A 21,208-nucleotide genomic window follows, 5' to 3' on the forward strand; every position below is an offset into this window, starting at 1 on the left:
GTTGTACATCATGTAGCTCTCTCTCTTTTTTTTACTTCCTAAACTTCTCTCACGTTCTTCTTCTTCTCCAGGTCTCTGCGTGCAAAAAGTCCTCGGTGTGGATGTTTATCTTCCTGTCGCCTGCACTGTGAAGCAGAAAGACTGGCAGAAGCAAGAGAGACTGTAGTTAGAACTGCAGACAACAGCCCCATCTACAGATACTGGGAGGTCAAAGTGTCACCATAGATTATATATTTTTCATATCTGGAATTTATCTTGATGGCATCTTCTTAATATGTGGTTCAGATATATTTAAAAAGGGATATTTTTACTGCAATGGCTAAAAAATGTTTTTTTTTAGATGTTTAATAACCAAGTGAATGAATAAATGAATGAATGAAAGTCTTGCTTAAACATGTGAAATCAAAAAGGACAACAACAAAGTTGAAATATTACTTTTCTTTTTATAAAATCTCTTATCCACTAGTTTGTGTTCACAGTATTTAATTGACATTTTAATGGTGATTTGTATTTTATACTTCCTTAACAGATTTTAAATATTACATATGGTTATCAAAACTAACTCCCTGATTCCATATCTCACATACAACTCTCATAAAAATATATTTACATACAAACATCCAGATTAATAAATGAAAATACATACAGATAACTTCAATGTATTCTATGAGATATCCTAATAATGTATCATTGGGATAGATCAACAAGACCGAATGCATAAATGTGATATGATGAACAATGTTCCAAGCTTTGAAAATCTCATGGAGCATATTTCTATCCGTCATCTGAAAACAGTTTCTGACAACTGTTGCTACAACAAACAATTCAAATCCAACTCCTGTCAGCAAGTTTTACAAAGGTTTGGTCATTAATTGTTTGATTCAGATGTAGTGGAGTTGCAGAACTGGAGTTGAAAACTCCTACTCTATAGTTTGCAACAAACTACCTAGAAGACACAGCAAACTTGATGGTGGCAGCATCACATTGTGGGGATGCAGGGAAAGTGAAGCTGGTCAGAGCTGATTGGAGGATGGATATAACCAAATATAGTGAAAGCCTGAAAGAAAATCTATTAAAGGTTGCAAAAAGAGTTGAAGCAGAACCCTAAACAGAGCTACAAAGAAACAGTTCATATCTAAATATTTTTAATTGTGCCAATTTAAATACACACACACATATATATATATATATTTCCTATCAGGAAGTCCATTGACTTTAAATAGCAGAACATAAAGTAAACCATGCACCTAACTTTTCCGCTCTTGCATTATTAGACATTTTATGTTTTTCTTACAGTTTAAGTTGCCAAAACATTGCTACAATTTTGTTCTTGAAAGTAATATTTTATTTAAAAATAATAATAATAATAATAGTCTTGTTTCTGTATCACTTAATCTTTGGCATATTTTGATTTGTACACTTATTCAAGATATCACTTTAATGCAAAGATATTCTTAGTTTTCTACTTTACAGAATTAACTATCTTCTGTTGTATATATCTCTAACATTATTGTTTAGAATAAACTTTAAATTTTTTACCAAAACAAAAATAATTTATCTGCAAAATAATTTTTAATACATTTGACACCCCTACAAATGCAGAGAGTGAAAAGTTACAAAAGTAAATCCAAATTATTTCATGGTATTTTTCCCTAATATTACAGAAAGAATGAAAAATACAGTCGGTAAATATTCCCAGTTTACATTTTTGAAGTACTTCATTAAGGTGCATCATTGGTCTTGCATTCAACCCAGAGATTTGAAAAAAAAAAACAACAAAAAAAACCCCAGCTCACATTGACCTTCAAATCATCATAAACACGACCCCGTCCCTTTAGCTGAATATGAAGTGACTTGCAGATCAACAAACCATCAGGCTGACAGCACTAACCTATCTGCCATTAGTCTGTCGAGATACCACACTTTGCTTTAATTCACCATCTTTCAGAGTGTCACACTTTATATTCCCTGGCATGGTCGGGCTACATGCAGATGCATAATTTATCTCAAATTAGCGCCTATTTGAGTAAGCATCAAAGCAAGGCGGCTAAGGTTGGAGGAGAGCTTAAGGAACCGCAGGGAAACCATCGACAGGATTAATGCAGGAGATTTTTATAAGAAATTACTGGCTTAATGAAGTGGATAAAAAAGCTGTCAGTGTTTTATTGCATCTAAATTGTGTGGAAGTGGTGTTTAGCTGTCTTGCCTACATCCCACATAATGGGTCGTGACAGTAGCTGTGAGGCTTATTTAACTTAACTGGTGAATAACTTGCATGGCGAAGCTATTCGCAGAGTTGTTTTTAGATGCACTACACCAGGGAGGGGAGTTGTTTCCCCCCTTACTCTTCCTCATTTATTGTGATACCTCATCAGAAGAACAGTCAGCTGAAGAAAACTGATAATCAGCCATTCTGTTTTGTGGAAAATTGTTTTGTTTTTTTATTTAAATGCTATAGGAATAATTTTTATTATTGTTATTAAGGAAATTACAAATCAGAGCAAGGTAAATTTAGCATTTTTTATTATTGCCATAGTGAATATTTATAACACAGACTGTTATTTTAGATAATTCCTAAATTACTGGAATTGTCCAATAACTTATGACTGAGTTGCTTAAGTAATTCCAGAGGTCCAGCAACTGATGCTTGAACTGGATCCCATTGGACGAACAAAAAAAACAAAAACAACAAAAAAACTGAGCAGGAGGTATTTCAGCGGTCCTGCATCGCCATCTTGTGCCTGTCTGAAGTATCACCTTCTGAGATGAGTCCTACCTAAATCTTCCAGCTGGTAAAACAATGCTGACAACCAGGTGCTCATTAAAACATTAAATCACACAAATTTAATCAAACTGTACCAATTCTGCCAAGGAGAGAGGCTAAAGAAACACAATGGTTTCTCAGGAACATGCTAAGGACCATTTATCAAATATTAGTGTAGGAATAAGTATATATTCAAGCTTGCATGTATAATTGTGGCCAAACATAGATTAGAGAAAATCCACAACAAACTCAAACTTGTGTAACTTCTTTTTTTGATTATTCCTCTATGACAAAAAAAAAAAAAAAACGGTTTCACTTTTAAGTGCATTAAGCTCTGAGATGAAATGCATTTGTCTTACAAAATGTATATTTTAAATATTGCTGTGAACTCTCCTGCCCCCTTTTTTCTGCCCCACATATTTTAGATACCCAAAATGACCACAAAAGACCATATTTAATGGATTATTTCATTTCTGACAGGGAAATACTATCCAAACTAACAAGGCACAATGTGGGAAAAGTAACCACCCCCTTATTGACTGCAATAAGGAGACAGCTGTTGGTTCCAAATCTTTTAAAGTAATCAGTATCAAATACTGGAATAATGGAGGTTATTTTAGCCAATGTCTCTTAAGCCAAAATATCTTTTTTCTTTTTAAATGTAACAATTGAAAACATATATATATCTACATATATATATATATAGGCAGACATATAAATTATAAAAATGAAGAAATGAAAGCATGGGCATGATATTAAAATCAACTTTGATCATTACTTCCTCTAGATATATATGCATCTTTTTATTCTTTCAAATCATTTTTATTTTAACTTTTGATTACAATGAGCAGTGTTACGGCTGAGAACAATACAAGATAACAACACTCTAATGAACACATGCTTGGAATGGGAACTTGTTCTTGTGAACCCTTGTGATTAGAATTAAAACACAAAATATGAAGAAAAGAAATATCTGGGCATGTATTCGAAATTACAGGTTGAGACACATGCAAGTGTTAACCAGTTTATTTTAGAATATGAAAATCCTTTTCTGTTGCAATTGTGGTGTATTTTTAAATAATCTGTTATTCCTCACATTTTTTGGCAATGCTTTAAAACAAAAGCCAAACATCTTTTTATAGCCATCACAATCCAAAATAAAAAGTAGAATTTTAATTATGCTGAGCTGCTGTTGTCAAGATGAAGGATGTAAACTTTGAGTAAAAGATCCTTTACTGCAAGAAGCCCAGAAGGGGATTAAATCAAAACCTTTAACTGAAATCCAAACACAGACATCCACTCTCTCACAACAACATTAATACATGGACAGCACAATCCCTTTTGAGTCTGTTCACAACACCCGTTTCCCTTCACAAGTGAATCCAAAAAGTGAGTTTTGGGCAGCATTAGGTTAGGGGGCGGTGTGGAGTGAGGTAGGAGGAAGCTTGTGCTGCCGTCAAGCTCCATCTACCTAAGGCCAACTCTGAACGTGTGTGTGTGGGTTAGGACTAGCAGTTCACATCCGCAGTCTTTGTTTTTTCTTCAGCACAGAAATGGTCGGGTTCGTCACTACACAGGATGAGGACGTCACAATTTGTCCAGCAGAGGTCAGACAGAGTTGTTATTTTCCTTCCTCCTTGAATCGTCTGCATAAAAACAAGGAAATCAGAGGGAAAATGCTGAACCTGTTCCAGTCCAGGTGTGGTTTCTCCACTTCGACACAGCCAACATAGGGCTTTACATTCACCTAAAGCAGATGCCTCCGCTCATGTGTCACTGTTGCTTCCTTCCTCAAGGCACCCATCATTGCTTTAGGTACTGGGAGATAGGGGATGCGACTGGAGCGCCAGAATGGTAGTCTCTCCTCCACATAAACCCTATCTTTCCTTCTTCCTCCCTCCATTTTTCATGTTTTTAATCTATTCTCTGTTATTGAAGTAGCAGTGTTTACAAGGTGTTGCGCGGCGTGCCATTCAATGCAACAGCCTTGTTGCAGGGGGAGCCAACCGCCTGCGAGCCTAAAGGACGCTGAGAGGAAACTCCAACCTCAAATACTTCGTGGATGGCTTTCCGGAAACAATGGAAGTTGTAGTCTATTAATCCTGGGGATATAATAATAAAAAAAACGTATTCAGCATATGCACATGGTTTGAGAACTTTCTAAATAAAATGACAAAAAAAAAAAAAAAAAAAAAACACAGCTGAGATCACCCAGGCAGGATCTCAGTTTTAAGTATGGTTGAAGCATAATTACAAACAAAAAAAACAACTAGTGGAGTTCAGTTTTTTGTCAGCTTTAAATATGGGACCAGGAAAATCCAAAGACTGCAAGAAGGATGAACAGAGATGTAAGGATCAGTACATGGACAGATGGACAAACATACAGACTGATAGATCCACTGAAAGCTTGAGGGGTAGAAAGAGAAATTGATGAACAGATGGAGAGACAAAACAGAACATGACAAACAGATGCTTATATGGATGGATGGATGGATGGAAATTTATTTTTATAAAGCGTGACACTTAAATTGTCTTTGGCATTAATAAAAGTATTACTTTGAGTTGAGTCTTCATCACACTGATGATGGAACATAGTCCATCTCCCCTTATACAATAAAGAAATTCCCTACCATTTAAAACACTACGAGAATCTTGTCATTTGCAGAATAGTCTCACAAGTCGCAACTTTTAGTAGATGTCTACACAGCTCATAACCAGAAGGAATGTTTTTTAGTTTCCACAGCAAGATAAAAACACCCCTACAACAACAGAGCATTGCTTTGGCAAGAGCATGCAATTCATCGAGTGCAGAAAGTATCAAGATATCAAAGGATGTGTCCAAGTTCCAAAGTTATCAGGCAGAGCGTGAATTACTTTAAAAATGTCATCAAACCAGAAAGAGATTTTTCATACATGTCTCTCATCCTGTAGCTAAATTTTAAGACATTTATTGACCAGGATCACTGTACACCTCCTGTTAACGTGTAGAAATGTTTTGGTTTTAACATACAGCTGCAAGTTGGTGCAGGTTTACCTTTACGCTCGAAGCTCTCCTCTCTCAGGATGCAGACCAAAGCGAGGAACTTTGTGACCTCTTTAAGGTACAGCACAGTTGTGTTGTTGAGCTTGATGATCGCCATGGACTCCTTGTCATAGGCGCTGCCGCTGCCGTCCTCCCTCAGACTAGTGCAGCACGAAGACAGCAGTGTAAATTTAAGAGCTGAGGAATTTACTGCAGCTCTATTATGAGGTCATTTTTATCCATTACTAAGTTATTATAAAACAAAACATTCATGAAGCCCCCCCATACATCTTGAGGTGCTCAACATACCCGTATATACAAGAGACATCAATAACCACATCGATCATATCACAGCACAGTTCGTAGGACTGCATATCTACAGGCGAGCTGTCTGTGGCGATGTAGATCTTACTGACCACGTCGAAAAGAAAGGCCTTTTCAATCCCTGAATTCTGGTGGGAACAAAGAATGAAAGATGACAAAACATGAAGCAGGTATATAAAAAAAAGAAATATCATGTGGACATTTAGAATCAGAGTACCATAATGAAAAAATTAAGTTAATTCTTCTACTAGTCCAGTGGTTTTCAAAACAGATAACTGAGGAAATATTTTCACAACAGAGGTTGTTAAAAATGCCTTTGCACATTTAAAAAACTACAAAACTTTTACTGAACTACCAAAAAACAGAGAAGGATAAAGCTCATCAAATCCAGAGAAAGAGAGCTCATATGTTGCTTTGTGGAAAAATCCTTTGGTGTTTTATTATCATATCTTTAGCAGAGGACAATCAACTGTTAATATGAATGACCCAGTAACAGAAATCAGGTGATTTTCAGTTTTTTTTTTTTCTTCCAAATCAGTAAATGTGTCACACTTTTTAGTTCTACACCAATTCAATTTCATCAAAACAATTCATGTACATAGCTATGGAATATCATTGTATTTATTAAATTAGTACAGTGATTATGGATATAAACACTTATAAAAATTCTCAAATAACCACATTTCCTTACAGAAGATTTTTATCTGAGGCAGGACATAATTAGAGTATAGTTCCTATACAACGTCTTGGTGTAAGAGTCTTTTTTTTTTCCCCATTCACAACATTATCTGTAATGAAATATTTGAAAAAAAGGAAATGGAAAAAAAAAAATCTTCCTAAAACGTTGGAAAGACTAAAACTGCAAATGTATAAGCAGACCAAGAGGCAAGATGACCAGCAACCCTTTATGATGTAATAAATGTACTCTGTTTTAACTTGCATCTACCTAAAACAAACTAATCACTTAAAGTATAGTTGTGTTTGTAGCTCATCATTTCAGGACAAAATATTGATAAACCTGTCCTAAAAAACCTCAGAGGTTTTGCACAGTCATATCTTCAGGATCAGCTGTGACCTGCATTAAAAAAATGCCACACTTAAATCACAACAAGGAACACAGGAAAGAGTTGGCTGTTTTCTACTTACAGAAATGAAGATATTTAAGAGGTTCTCCAAGGTGGGCAGCTGGGGGATGAGCTTCTGTACCACTTTACTGAAGGCCTCAAAGATGGAGTGGTCATAAATACTTGTCAAATAGAAGCTGGACAAAACAGGCATAAAGGAAACCAATAAGCCATTAGTGCTGAGACACTTCCTTTAAAATGATTACATAACCAGTTAGAAAAAAATTACAAGACCACATGAGAAAACAGATAAATGACAGAATTTCAAGCTGATAAGAGACAGATGGTACAATAAACTGTTACAGTTTTGACTCCTGCAAAAGTCTGCAAAAATGAATGGGAAATATAAAAATAAAAGCTTTATTTCTTTGAGGAAATGGTGGTGTGAGCCAAAGAGAGTTTTCCGTAACCACTGCAAAGAAGTGTAATTTTACCGAGCAGAGCAGTTGAGAAACAACCAGAGATGTTTTTGCTCCATCATATATCCAGAACGGATCTGGCCGTCTAAAAGAAATAAAACAATCTTACCCGACATAAAACACACTGCTGCCTATGTCACCAGGGCTCCAAAATGATCAGAAAAGCTGCTGCAGAGCCGAGCAGCAGGCACAGCCAGATGAAAAAAATAGTAGTTGTTCCTTTTTAGCGATGTCAGAATCTTGTTTTATTTATAGAGCCCAAACAATCATTTAGAAATAAACAATTTTTAAAAAATTGGGAAAAATTATTTCAATGTTTAAAAAAAATGATTCCCTTTTATTTCCACTGATCATCCTGAAAGGGAATAAATAAATAAATAAAAATCACACAACACAACTAATATTCAGTTTATTTTAAATAAAGACAAAAATAATTTTGTCATTAATAATTTCTTTTTTGAGGTTCTAATGCAAGTCAAATACATCCCTTAAAAATAGAACACCACATCAGACAGACGTTTTGTTTGTACATTTAAACTATGAGCCTGCTGTGGCAGTGCAACAGTATCTGACGCATGAGTCAGTGTCACTTAATTAGAAGAGCAGAGAGGAATTTCACAAGAACAACGGTGCATCACCTTTATACTGCACTTCAGGCAGGTTTCACACCATGCCACAGACCTACAAGTTTTAAAATTATATTCATTTGACAGTTAAATCAGAAAATGTTTCACTACTTTTAATCGGCAGCCTTTGGTACTGTGGATCTTTGTATTCTGGCATCATGTGCGTTGGTATTAAAAAATATAACATTGTCCTGGTTTATATTAGAGTTTTTCCTGCTTATTTTAGAGTCATTTCATTTCTCCCCTCTACATTGGGGTCCCTCAGAGGTCCATACAGGGTCCACTGCTGTTTATATTGCATTTGTTGCCACTGGGGCCTCTTTTCAGGAAGCACATTGTTCCTTCTCATAGCATTTTGCTTATTCTTTTAGTCTGTATGTGTTATCTAGCTGTATTGTGAAGCACTCAAGTCAACTAGTGTTTATAGATTTGCAAAGTGAAAAAATTGACTGTGTTGAATGATTGAATAAAGTACGAAATGACATAAGAATCCACAGTCCTACACACTACACATCGTACGTTAGACCTGTTAAAAAAGAAGCTAGCTTTGACTCAAAATAAGTCATTGTGTTTGCGGCAACATGTGATTGTGGTTGCCACTAACCAAGATGAACACAATAGTTAAACCTTTAAGCTGAGAAAATGAAGAAGCAGGTCACGTCTGTCTGTATGGAAAGAAATTACTACAAGCATCAAAACTTATGGACTACAGTGTCTATAAGAAGCATTCACCACCTTAGATGTTTTACTCCTTTTACAAATCAATCATGATCAGCATAATTTGGATGTTTTTACAAAAAATACAAAAAAACTTTAATGTAAAACAGAGGTCCAGTCAATTGATGCTACATACTATGCTGTGAAAATTATGTATCCCTTTGATTTTTTTTTTTTTTTATCTTAAATGTTTTGGTTTTTCATATTTTTATATGTGAAATAATAATTTAGTTATATTAAGAGGAAAATATGCCGTCCAAACCATCCTTCACCATCCATTATTCATGCTCTTCAAAACAATAAATGTCTCCATGGGGAATTGTAAGGTAAACCTCAGACTCGCATTTGCCAAAAAAACCCAAAACAAAATTTTAAAAAACAAACAAACAACAACAAAAAAAAAAAACAACCAGGACGATTCCCATAGATTTTGAGAAAATATTCTGGGGATTGAAGAGAGAAAAAATTAAAATTTTGTTGGAAGGTGTGCACCCTGTTACATCTGACTTGCAACCAGTACGTCATTTCAAAAAGAGAACTTTATACCGACAGTCAAGTAAAGCGGTGTCAGTATAATGCGATGGGCTGCTTTGATGATCCAAGACCTAAATGAGATGCAGATCCACGAATTCTGCTCTCCATAAGATTTTGAAGGAGAATCTCTCACCATAGTGTGTCACTTAAAGGTCAAACATAGTTGAGTGATTCTGCAGGACAGTGATCCACAGTAGACTGACATTTTTTAAGGATTCTCGTTGGTCACAGGATTTCTCCAGGACTCCCCCGGTACTCTACCAAGACTCCCCCCCGGGTTTTCCCCAGCACTCCCGCAGGATGGGAGTAAACTTTACTGTTAATCATTTAAGAGGATCAAAAGTTAACAGGAGCAGACAAGAGTGGGAACTAGCCAAGAGACAAAATCACGATGACGAGAAATGAATCATAGGACAGGCATCACCAATTTGTCTTTTAATAAGCCTACACTTTATTTAAGGCATTTTTACCTTAAATAAAGTCACCATTTGAACACTGCATTTTGTATTTAGTCATTTCTATCTGACATTTAAATCCTTTTTTACAGCACTGTTCAATGAAGAAAAGACTCTCAATACCCTTTTTGCGATGGAGCGAAAGTGTGGAAAGAGAGGGTTAACTGCACTCGACTGAATCATTCTGATACATTCTAATTTATTATTTCAGTTTAATCTTTTATTAATGTCATGCAGCCACTTTGCTATGGTAACAAATATTAAATCAGATTTACCTAAGATGCAGCTTCTCTAAACTTGCGTCCGCCAGATCATCGTTGGCTCTCTGATGGATGTCTCTCTGCGTTTCAATCTTGTGATCGTCTGAAAGGCCATCCACTTTGTGGATAAACACCTCAAAGTTGATCTCTGGATTGACCCTGTAGGCCCGTGACACGGTGAGATGGAGCCGTCCCAGAGCCTCCATGTAATCATCCTGCAGTGGAGGATTTGTGGTTTTAATAACGAGTTTGCACAAACAGAAAGTCAGTCGCAGCATAGCATGAAGAAGAGAAAGAAAGGAACATATAGGTCAAAAAATGTTTAATACAAGATGTCTGATGTATTCTAAGTTATAATACAACAGACATGCAATATTATAACTGTAATATGCAGCATGCCATACTGTAAGGGGCTGTGTGTTGCAGCTTCTGTCATAAAGGCAGCTTTCATTCTAATAAGCATGCTTCACCATGTTGCAAAACATGAGTTATGAAGAAATATACTTCTGCAATCTTTCCTAAACATCAAGAGGAAAATTGATCTGCTCCAGTAAAAACAGCTGAAACAGATTGAATTGGATGCACCTCGACCACAAACAAACCCTGAAATCCGATAAGCTTCTGCTTTTACTGGAGTAGAGATCAGTAGTTGAAAGCATTTTAAGTCATGTGGACTGCACGCTCTAAGAGTCCATTTGTTGGTGGTAATAAGCTTCTGGGTAAACATTAACTGCAAGAAGGACTTAGTAATTTTTTTATTTTCATTAAGTAGAAAAAAAAAGATGACAATGACTCAGATTTTCTTTGCTGTTTTTACTGAATTAAATAGTTGCTCATAGCAAACCCCAAAAGGAAAAAAAAAAAAAGAAATTCAGCATCCTGTTTGTTCCTCACCTGAGCATCAATGACAAATATCAGCGCTCCGGTTCCTCTGAAGATCATCTCGTAGTCAAAGGTGGGGTCGAGAAAGTCCACCTGGCCAGGGAAGTCCCAGATCTGGAAGTTGACAAAGGAGCTGCTAGAGATGTCATCCTTGTAGATCTTGTTGGTGCTCTCCAAAAACAATGTCTCATTGGGGGACATTTTGTGGAACACCACCTGAAATGACAGTCATGTTTGTAATTTAGCAGTACGAACAGAAAAACAGCTTGCTTCCCTTGTGTAAAACAGAGTCCGTAAAATCTGTGAAAATTACTGCTGACAGTTGGATTAATTACACTTAATCACATGGAGAATGACAAATTAGCTAAGATACGTCTGAGATAAAATATAAAAGTTTTCAGTTTGGTAATTTGGCACTTTTAAAAAGCCAGTTTGCAACAAGGACAAAAACAGAAATTACTGTGAAAACAGGGAAGTTCAACCTTCAATAGATCTTTAGCATCGACTCAGCACCAGCTGCAATCATTAGAAGAGCATGAGGTTGTAATCAAAATGTCAATATTGTGCTCACTCCACAGCTTGGCTTAATAATGCTGAATCATCACGTTTGGTTAGCTTTAATCAAATCTGTTCACTTATTCATATATTCAGTATTTCTCAAAAAGCTAACAAATAAAGAAACTTGTTACTTTACAACAACAAATAATTGGTGAAAACAATTATTTAAATTCCTCCTCAACTTTTAAAATTGTTGTAAAGTAAATTGATTAGATTTATACAGGTTTTATATTCTATGGATAAACATGCATTATATTATATAGGCAAATGTAATGCACAACCTTTCTGGACATGTCATTGTTGAACTCTGCCTTTGAGGGTTCAAAGGTTTGATACAAGTCTGATATTATTCTACTTTTGCAGTGAGCATAAAACCATTTTGCAAAGTCGATATTTTTGGTGTGCAAAATTTGATTTGTTTTATAATACAAAGTAAATTTGTATGTGACAACACATTTGACTCTGGTTCCACTTTTTGAGAAAGTAAAGGCTGTTGGAGCCATAAACCTTTTTTTATTTCACCAACCTGTAGTTGCTAATTCATTGGTTCTCAATTTTAGAAAAGACAAACCTAGACATTACAAACTAAAAAAAAAAAAAAAAATTTGCTTACTTTTTTACTCAACAAAAAAAATGATACAGAATAAAAATGTTTAAAAAATATAAAAGATTTTAAATCCATGTTTAGATTTATTCTCCATTAATTAAAATAAAAGCTTTTTTCAGTCCTCAAATAGTTGAGAACCACAGGCATATTACCTGAAAATGTTCACAAAACATGTTTATTTCTATTAGTTCACTCGTGACACTTTCAAGTTTGATTTGACAACTTTACATAAAAAATTATGTATTGCTTTTAAAGACTAAATAACAACATTCTGATATGGTAGAAGAACATCGACAATTTTTTCTGTAAAACTTCCATTTTTTAGCATTAATTTATGTTTTTCCAAGCAAAACTACACTGTTGGCAGTTTGACTTGATTCAGGCACAAAGCTATCATTTGAGCGTCACATGTCAAACAAAAGGGAAAAAAGGTCAGAAAACTGCAGACTTGCTCATGCTCATCTGACGCAAGACGCCACTGCACTCAGCATTTTTCAGTTACATGTTTCAGAGGCAGATAGTAAGACAACAGCTGTCAACTGTTTGGTTAGGTATTAATCAAAGCTTAGACCAAATGAAGCCTTTAAAGCAGAGGAAAAAAGACAGCAATTTCTTAATGGATACATAGTGTTGCTCCACAGCTGCCATTTTGATTCAAAGACCAAAGACCAACTAGCAAGCAAGCAAAAAGCCAAATCACATGCTCTCCAAAGGCCTGCATAGGAACAATAATCTCCTACTGGAAGCTGTGTGGATTATAAGTGAAAAATGCCACTCTTTACTTTAATTTCTTTGCACTCTCAAATCATGTTGAATTTTAACATAAATAATGAAATATCACAGATGGAACAGTGGCTTCTTATCAATTATTCAACCACAGCATCAAGCTAAAGTAAGACTTTAGGAATCACAATGTAACACAATCCAGTTTCAGAGTTGTTTTTTTTTTTATTTTCTGCCAATCAGAAAAAAGGTGTCCAACACCTTCAACTGTAAACAAAACAGTTTTTTTTTCTAATAAGCGATCGCATGTAATTTAATAATCATACTATATCACACAGAGTGGAGTAAAGCAAGCTTGAACACTGAATGGAGGTGGTTGAAATCTCAAAATCAGTCAAGAGGAATTTAACCTAGTCCATATACAAACATATACAAGAGACACATTTAATAAGTACTAAGAGGGGGTCTACCCTTTGTTTTTTTTCTCGCTTGAGCTTTTTCACATCATAACTGTAAACTTTTATTTATTTCAATGGGATCTTATGTGACAGGTCAGACAACTTTAAGAAGTACAGTTTGCCAAAAGTCATGTAGGGAACAGTGCAAACATGGAAGAAGGTGCTCTGCTCAGGTGTGACCAAAATTAAATTTTTTGCCCACATATAAACTAGAAATCATCACCATAAAAACAACATTCCCTCTTTGAACCATGGTGGGGACAGCATTATGCTGTTTGGATGATTTTCTTCAACAGAGCCAGGGAAAGTGGTCAAAGTAGATGGGAAGATGGAGCAAAACACAGTGAAATCCTGGAGAAAAGAACATCAAAAGCTGCACTTCAGACTGGAGTGGAGGTTGAATTTCCAACTGAACTACAAGTGTTTCTATGTGTTATCAGGGGTGTCAAACTCCAGTCGTTAAGGGCCACTGTCCTGCAGTTTTTAAATGTGCCACAGGTACAAAACACTGGCTTAATTACCTCCTCCTTGTGTAGATAAGTTCTCCGGAGCCTTGCTAATGACCTAATTATTCTATTCAGGTGTGGTGCAGCAGAGGCACATCTAAAAGTTGCAGGGCAGTGGCCCTCCAGCACTGGAGTTTGACACCTGTGTGTTAGATTATCCTAGACAACTTCAAGATCTAAATCTAGTTGGGAATGTTTTTTCATAACTTGAAAATGTATGTACGCAGATTATTTCAGTGCAATCTGAATCAGCTCTAGCCATTTTGCAAAGAAGAATGGGCAACATTTATCATCTCAAACTGGTTCAGACGTGCCCAGAAAAATTTCCAGCTGTAATTTAACCAGATCAATCAAATTTTATTTGTAAATCACATTCCAGCAACAAGGCATTTCAAAGTACTTTGGATCATAAAAACACAAAGTCATGCAACATAGAATCAACAATCAAAACGTTACATTAAGTCAAGTGCTATTGTTGAATTATGCTTCAAAGGCAACTCCAAACAGGTGAAGTTGCCATGGAGCTGCTCACCTAATTTACTAATTGGGTGAGCTACTGATTAAAATTGGTCACAATGCGTTTTATTTAGGGTTGTCAGAGTAGAGGGACTGAATACATACGCAAGTCACATTTTAGGATTTAGCATTTGCACTTTAGGTTGCTTTAATACACAAAACTCAGATAAAATACAATGAAGTTTGTGGTTGTGATGAGACAAAAAGTGAAAAGAAAATTAAAGGGTGCGAATAATCTCGCCTGTCTCCTAACTCCAACGGTGAAGCATTGATTTAAAATAAAAAGGTAAAGGTGTGGTCAGTTTGCCACTGAGTCTTTGGCATGTGACATGCTACTAGTCATCTCATCGACTGCATCTGTCCAGCTGGTTAATAATTACCAGCCGCAGCTTTCTGGTTATCAGCTTGTTATAACAATCCTTGTAGTTCCACGCGTTGATTCACTGATCACAATTATCATTAGCGACATGCTAAACTAAGTTGCTAGCTATTTTAACTGAGAGAAGCAAATGAAAGCGGCCCCTAGCCTCGCAATGCTAACACTTTAAAAAAACAGGATATCTTTCCCACCTTCTGTATGGATGACTTGCCGCTTCGCCTCAAACCCATGAGCAGGATCCTCGGCTTGCTGTCTGACGGAGACGAGCTGTCCTCGATGTCGGGCTCCTCTTCACCATAACCGAAATCTTTGGGGAACGAGTCCGAAACCCCGTAGCTGTCAGGCAGCTGTTCCACCTCGTACTGAATCGACATTTTGACCTAACAACGGTCGCTTCCGCTGTCTGCGCCGACTCTAAATATATCTAAACACAGTTGTGTTTGTCACCAGACGCTATAAACCTGTCTTGTTTTGAAAGCAGGTAGTCAATATCGTATTAGCCTCTTGAAAACACAGTGCATGATGATCCCACACATTTCCTTAGGATTTCCTCTTAGATGAAAAAAAAAAATGTTCATGGTCCCGCCTTTTAATTCTGATTCGTTGCTTGGTTTACATCTCAAACGATGATTGGCTGGTGAACCTGTCAGTGTTTTGAGGTTTTTCGCTGTCACCTGACTAGTACCCAGACTTGTTTTGTGAACTAAACCGTCTATTCAGGAAACAAAATAGTTGCTTTTGCAGTATTTAACAATTTAAACCAAATCCTGTTGACCAAACCTAATTAAACTGTGTTTTATGGTTTTTATTTGTTATTTCGAAAGAGTAAATATTTATTGAAGGTTATAAAATACTACTAAACAGAAACCGATAGATATTTCTCAAACTACCAGCAGATGGGGACAGACACACGCATCAGTAATTCAACGCTTTCAAAGTCTATCTAAAATGTAGGAAATATCATAATCAAAATATGTGACGTTTATTACAGAGAAAAAATGTTTTAAGGTAACATATGATCAGCAGTAGAGATATACATTGCGATTACATCAATAAATAAGTAATAAAAAAAAGAAATAAAGAAAGAGAGAAAGAAAGAAAGAAATAAGCAAAGAAAAATAATTTTGCTCAATATGTTATTTTATTTGCTTCTTAAATTGATCAGTGGGGTTTTATTTAGTTTATTTCTTTTTCTTTTTCTATTCTATTTTTTATTTTTAGTTTAATCTATAATGACTTGTTTGTGCTGTGATTGAAGTTCAATTTGTGTGTTTTAGAAATGTGATGTTTTTATTTTGTTGTCATTTTATTAAAGATATAATTGTTCTGTCTTTTTATAATATTTTACTGTAGTCGTCAAATTATCCGTTTTATCTTATTTGTTTAGTTTAGCTAATGAAGGTTTTCCTTTTATACAAACGAGGACCTGCTGCGTTTTACATGAGATACATGAAGGCAGCACTGAGTTCAGTGCAGCTGTATGTTTGGAGCCCTTAAAACGAAAGTTAACTTTACCGACCCGGTGGTACTTTACCTGTTTTTCATTCGCCCCGATACCAACCGGTAGACCAAATATATAAGCTTTGCATTCAGTCAGCTTTACAGCCAATATCATCATGGCGCATTATAGAGTAAGTGTTTTTAATGTCGCTTTATATTTCTCCATGTAAAGAAGATTTGTTAGAAATCCTGCACGCTAGCTGCGCTGTTAGCACGCCCGGAGGCTTCAAAGTGAAATAATGTCTTTTAAATCACTGTGTTCTCTTCCCACAGGCCTCTGACTCTAAGAGAGAACATTTCAGAAGATATTTGGAAAAAACTGGAGTCGTTGACAGTCTCACCAGTGGTGGGTCGCTTATTTTTTATTTGCACTACAAAGGCTGTAACGTCTGGGTTTTTATTATGGAGTTGCAAGCCAATATGGGCTATGCTCACGCTTTTTATCGCTTCGCTCGTTTTGTAATTCATGTAGGACTTTTGGTCATGTTTACTGTTTAGATTTGACAGCGACAGCTTAGTTTTAGTACACTTTATTTTATTTTTTTACTTTTTGGAAACTTTTCCAGTTTGCAATGAGAATATGAAGTTCTAAACGTTACATAATTCACTGCGTAGTGGAACACAGCTCTCAGTAGGTTATGCTGAGATCATCTAATTAAATTATTGGACTCAGGTGTGCTTGAGTAGCGACGCATTCAAACCAGAGGAGCAGATGTCTCGTCACCAAGACTTGGGTGGGGAAACAATTCACAGTTTAAATAACGAAACTGTATCAAGAATTTGGCTACGAGCCGATGTGAAATTCTCACTGTATAAGTAAAAATTCAAGTTTCACGGCGTGTACGCAAAAACTAAATATATAAATAAGAATAAAAATCATAACGTGATATAGCTTCAAATTAAATAAGAAAAAAAAATCTTCTACTGCTTTTAAAGTGTGTAAAATTGATTACAAAGTTCAAATTTCATGGCATTTATTAAAACGTCCTGAATTTACTATCAATTTTCAAGTATCTATTTCTTAGATGATACGTATTTGCCTTGCACTTAATAGAATAACACAGGTATAACTGACTTCTTATATTAGCCTTTTTCCTTTCCTAAATGAAGAAGTCTTTTGGATGTGAGATAAACATGTCTTCCAAGAAACAAGAGATATATGTTGTAACCTCTTTCTGCTCCTTTTTAGTTTTTGTGTCTCTGTATGAGCAACAAGAGAAGCCTGCCAATGCTCTGGAGTATCCTTCTTTATACATGTCTGATTTCGCCACCATGTTTTATTTTTTGGTGCAGCTGGTGATGATTTCAAATTTTTGTTGAGCACTCACTGGCTGTAGATTCTTTAACTAACTCCTTCCAGATATGTGAAGGGGCATCTTGGTGCCGTTACCGTGACTTCAGCAGACACAGAGGCTCTGCAGCAGGAAGTGAATGACCTGAGACAGAGATGTGCATGTCTGGAGGAGGAAAACAAAGATCTCAAAGCAAGGGTATGTTTGCTTCTCCTTTTTTCTAATGTAATTCTATATAATTGGTCTGAATAGTCATTGAAATGTACCAGCACAGTCCACAAGAGAGCACTGTATTCTTACATTTTACTCCAATGAATACAGTTCATCCATCATGTTTTTTATGTGCAAATGACATTTGCTGGTTTCTATCAGTAGTTTATTTTTTCATAGCTTTTTAAAAAACCTTTTATTGACTTTATAAGTGAATAAAATGGATTTCAGAACCAACATTGGTGTAATCAAAAAAATAAACTCCCTTATAGAACCTCCTCCCATAACTGGCCCAGTTTTAATAAGGATAGAGTGTCAGGATTAATTACACGTTTTTTGTTTATATTGTGCTGTTTACATTGATGCCTTCAGTGGGATGTTTTCTTTTATTCTAATGATTCTCATTATGAAAAAACAGTAATTGTTCAAATGAAATAAAAGCTAATACCAGTGTTTTTTGGATGTCTTCCTAGCTGCAGCAGTACGAACCAGCTTCAGAAGATGGCGGCACTGCTAACTAGATTTCAAGAACAAACTCGTCTTTGTTTTGATAAACGTATTATTTGTTTATGCTGCTGTCAGTTTGAATTTAAAGAAAACGACACTGTAAAAGGTGAAAGCCGAATGTTTTATGTGGCTGTGATGTTTATCTATAAATGCCAACTTTATTCTTTTCTTATATTCTAACTTATTGTGAATATGTTTGTATATATTTTTCCTGAGTGTTCAGTCTTTAGTAAAATAAGTTCAAAGTGTGGAACCTTGAGTGCAATTTATTTTCTCCTCAAAATGCGATCACGTGTTCATTGTGTAGGGAAGTAACATTGTTTAATTTTTGGGATTTAGGGAGCCTGTGGTCTGAAACTGGCATGAGGGGAAAAAACAAACCTACAATTATTTTAGCTCTGCTGGCAATTTACATTTCTTTACAATACTCTAACAATATTTTAACCCTGATCTTTTATCATTGATCATACAAAATGCATTCAGAAACAATAATACATTAAACTACAGAAGTGAAGACGGTCAGGGTCCAAGTATGTCTTGCTCTATAATAGGTTAATTGTTTCCAGAAACAAAGTTTGTTGCTATTGTGCACAGCTATGTTCTGCTATTTGCTTACCAATATGCTCAGAAGTCTAATTTAATTTTTTTAAACCCTCACTGCACAGCTTTTAGTGGCCAATACCAGATTTCTCTGAGGCCTGAGCTCCTAATTCAGATTTCCACAGGGTTGTACAAAAACTGATTTATGTTGAATTTTTCATTGAAAAAAAATAATTGACATTTACCATAAAAGAAAACAAGTACTGCAGACTTCTTAATAGAGATACAGCTGCATCTCAATGCATTACATCATGAAAAATCTGATTTGAACTTTAATTCAAAAAGTGAAGCTCCTCTACATAAGTGATTCTTTTCAAAGGCTTATTTGCTACTTTTACTGATAATTTAAGAAAAATAAAAAGCTTAATTTCTTGAGCCATTAAAAAAATTAATAGGTTTTAAAAATCCTTGATGCCTTTTAGAAATTCATGAACAGGCTCTTATGTGCTCCAGCATTTCCAGAAAGACACAAAAACAGCAGAGGTGTGAAAGGACAGCTGTGAACGCAGCCAATCCAGAAAACGTCACAGCTCACTGATGCACATAGGTCATGACCTTTTACTTTTATAAGTTTAGATACATATTGTCAATAAACTAGAGCTATGTTATAAGAGGGGGAGAAAAATTTTATTCACTAGTCTTTACTGCTTTGAGTTTAAAGGCAGACAGTCTATAGCTTTGGTGGGTTTTTTTCATATGTTATGGCAATCCTATTCAGATTGGGTGGTAAATGTTAACAGATGTTCAGTGCAGTTCACTGTTTTTGTTGAAACAGCCAAATCAATTTCTAAACACTAAATGTTTTTAATTGTTCTGTGTTCAGAATTTTTTTTCTCTGTTCAGTTTAAGGACAATCTGTACAGAAACTGCCTCATCCCTATGTTGTGCATTATTTGTTTCTGAGTAAATACAAAAAGCAATTTTCAAATAATTTCAATTTCAAACATAACACAATAAGTATTTATGTACTAAAAAAAAAAAATCCAAAACGAGTAGTTGGTGGAGGGAACAAGAGGGTTGGACATGCAGAGGTTGCATGTTTGCCAAACTGGATCCTGTGTATGTAGTCTTGTGAAAATAGTTCTCAGGAACTCTTAGACTGGACTCTTTGCTGCACCCTTCCTTGAGTATGAACTCAGAAACTGATGAACAGGATTTACATCTGACCCAGTATTTGCCTTTATGTGTGACACCTTCCTGGAACTGCATCGGTTGCGTTATCAATGGCAGCTGTATAGATACAAATGTCTTTTACATGTCAGAGAATAAGGGCTACTTACAGTAGGAAAATGTATCATATCACAAGGCTCAGATAATCTCATTCTGGCTTCTTGAGTTGCATGATATCTCATGTCTGTATGGACATTAAAGGATTTTTCTAACAGCTATATTATAGAAAGGCAATTCTGAAAAGGATGCAATCCTCCATTAGGTGTCACTGACAGAAGTGACCCATGAGTGTATTTTGAATCATGTCAAAATACACTCAGATCTTTAAATTTATACTAGCAAAGTACAGGGTGTTTGTCTTGTCCCAGGATGTGATATTGATGTCAGCACAGAATTGGTCAATAAGTACTTTATGCACATCTCATTTCCAGAAGTGTTTCAGTAATTCTTAAGAAGAGGGAGAAAACAGGTCCTATGGATAAAGCACAAAATTTGAACATACAAAAAAAAAATTTTTTTCAAATATTTGACTGAACTAACCTGGGTCATGTGAGCACAACAATGTAATATATGTTTTCCTGGTGTTTGCTGAATATTTCTTATTTTAAACATTGTAGTGGGTGGAGGGTGTCTGTAAAATCCCCTGTCCTGGAGCAGAACTCAATACATTATAATAGTATAAAACAATTAAAGGAATAGTAAGATAATATATTATGACAATTAAGTATAAGTATTCAAATAAATAATTATAAAAGTATCAATAAATTGAATTAAAAGGTCCATTAAAAATGTAATTTTGAAAAAAATGTTGCAACTGGGAGCCTGCACCTTAGCATCTTTACATTTCCAAAACATTTGTTATATTTGTATACATAAGCTTGAGGAATAATTTAAAATTTTTTTGGAAAAATTTAAACCCATTTTGTTCCACTTCTCAAGAATCACTGGTTTACAGAATTACATAAAAATTAGAAACATGGTCTCTATTCACTACCTTTTCCAGAGATGTGATAAATAAACGCACTTTTCAGTATAATTGAGTTCAGCTTAGAAAC

The 21,208-nt window shown here is 35.4% G+C and overlaps 2 protein-coding genes across 3 annotated transcripts; one reads left to right on the forward strand and one right to left on the reverse strand.

Moving 5' to 3' along the window:
• Nucleotides 1–15,446, reverse strand: rragca (Ras-related GTP binding Ca). 2 transcript variants are annotated; one of them, XM_028012899.1, is made up of 7 exons: nucleotides 15,066–15,446; nucleotides 11,140–11,343; nucleotides 10,261–10,460; nucleotides 7,257–7,371; nucleotides 6,096–6,238; nucleotides 5,799–5,947; nucleotides 1–141 (listed from the first exon to the last, which is right to left on the reverse strand). In XM_028012899.1, the coding sequence occupies exons 1-7, from the start codon at nucleotides 15,246–15,248 to the stop codon at nucleotides 50–52; spliced, it is 1,086 nt and encodes a 361-aa protein (XP_027868700.1). In that variant the 5' UTR covers nucleotides 15,249–15,446; the 3' UTR covers nucleotides 1–49. The 2 variants fall into 2 exon arrangements, with proteins under 2 accessions (XP_027868700.1, XP_027868698.1); XM_028012897.1 differs by lacking the exon at nucleotides 1–141 and adding an exon at nucleotides 3,571–4,866 and having other exon boundaries at nucleotides 15,066–15,444.
• Nucleotides 15,447–16,318: 872 nt separating this feature from the next.
• LOC114139197 (c-Myc-binding protein-like) lies at nucleotides 16,319–18,636 on the forward strand. The gene is made up of 5 exons (XM_028008964.1): nucleotides 16,319–16,505; nucleotides 16,648–16,720; nucleotides 17,564–17,612; nucleotides 17,735–17,864; nucleotides 18,350–18,636. The coding sequence occupies exons 1-5, from the start codon at nucleotides 16,491–16,493 to the stop codon at nucleotides 18,395–18,397; spliced, it is 315 nt and encodes a 104-aa protein (XP_027864765.1). The 5' UTR covers nucleotides 16,319–16,490; the 3' UTR covers nucleotides 18,398–18,636.
• The last annotated feature ends 2,572 nt before the right edge of the window (nucleotides 18,637–21,208 follow it).

Source organism: Xiphophorus couchianus, chromosome 3 (genome assembly GCF_001444195.1).
Source record: "Xiphophorus couchianus chromosome 3, X_couchianus-1.0, whole genome shotgun sequence".
NCBI classification, from domain to species: Eukaryota; Metazoa; Chordata; class Actinopteri; order Cyprinodontiformes; family Poeciliidae; genus Xiphophorus; species Xiphophorus couchianus.

Coding starts and splice junctions, on each gene's coding strand:
- rragca (XM_028012897.1), bottom strand. CDS start 15,248: ATGTCGATTCAGTACGAGGTGGAACAGCTGCCTGACAGCTACGGGGTT. Junction 11,344..15,065: donor GCAAGTCATCCATACAGAAG/GTGGGAAAGATA, acceptor CTGTCATTTCAG/GTGGTGTTCCACAAAATGTC. Junction 7,372..10,260: donor TTAGAGAAGCTGCATCTTAG/GTAAATCTGATT, acceptor TGTTTTGTCCAG/CTTCTATTTGACAAGTATTT.
- LOC114139197 (XM_028008964.1), top strand. Junction 16,721..17,563: donor CGTTGACAGTCTCACCAGTG/GTGGGTCGCTTA, acceptor GCTCCTTTTTAG/TTTTTGTGTCTCTGTATGAG. Junction 17,613..17,734: donor AAGCCTGCCAATGCTCTGGA/GTATCCTTCTTT, acceptor AACTCCTTCCAG/ATATGTGAAGGGGCATCTTG.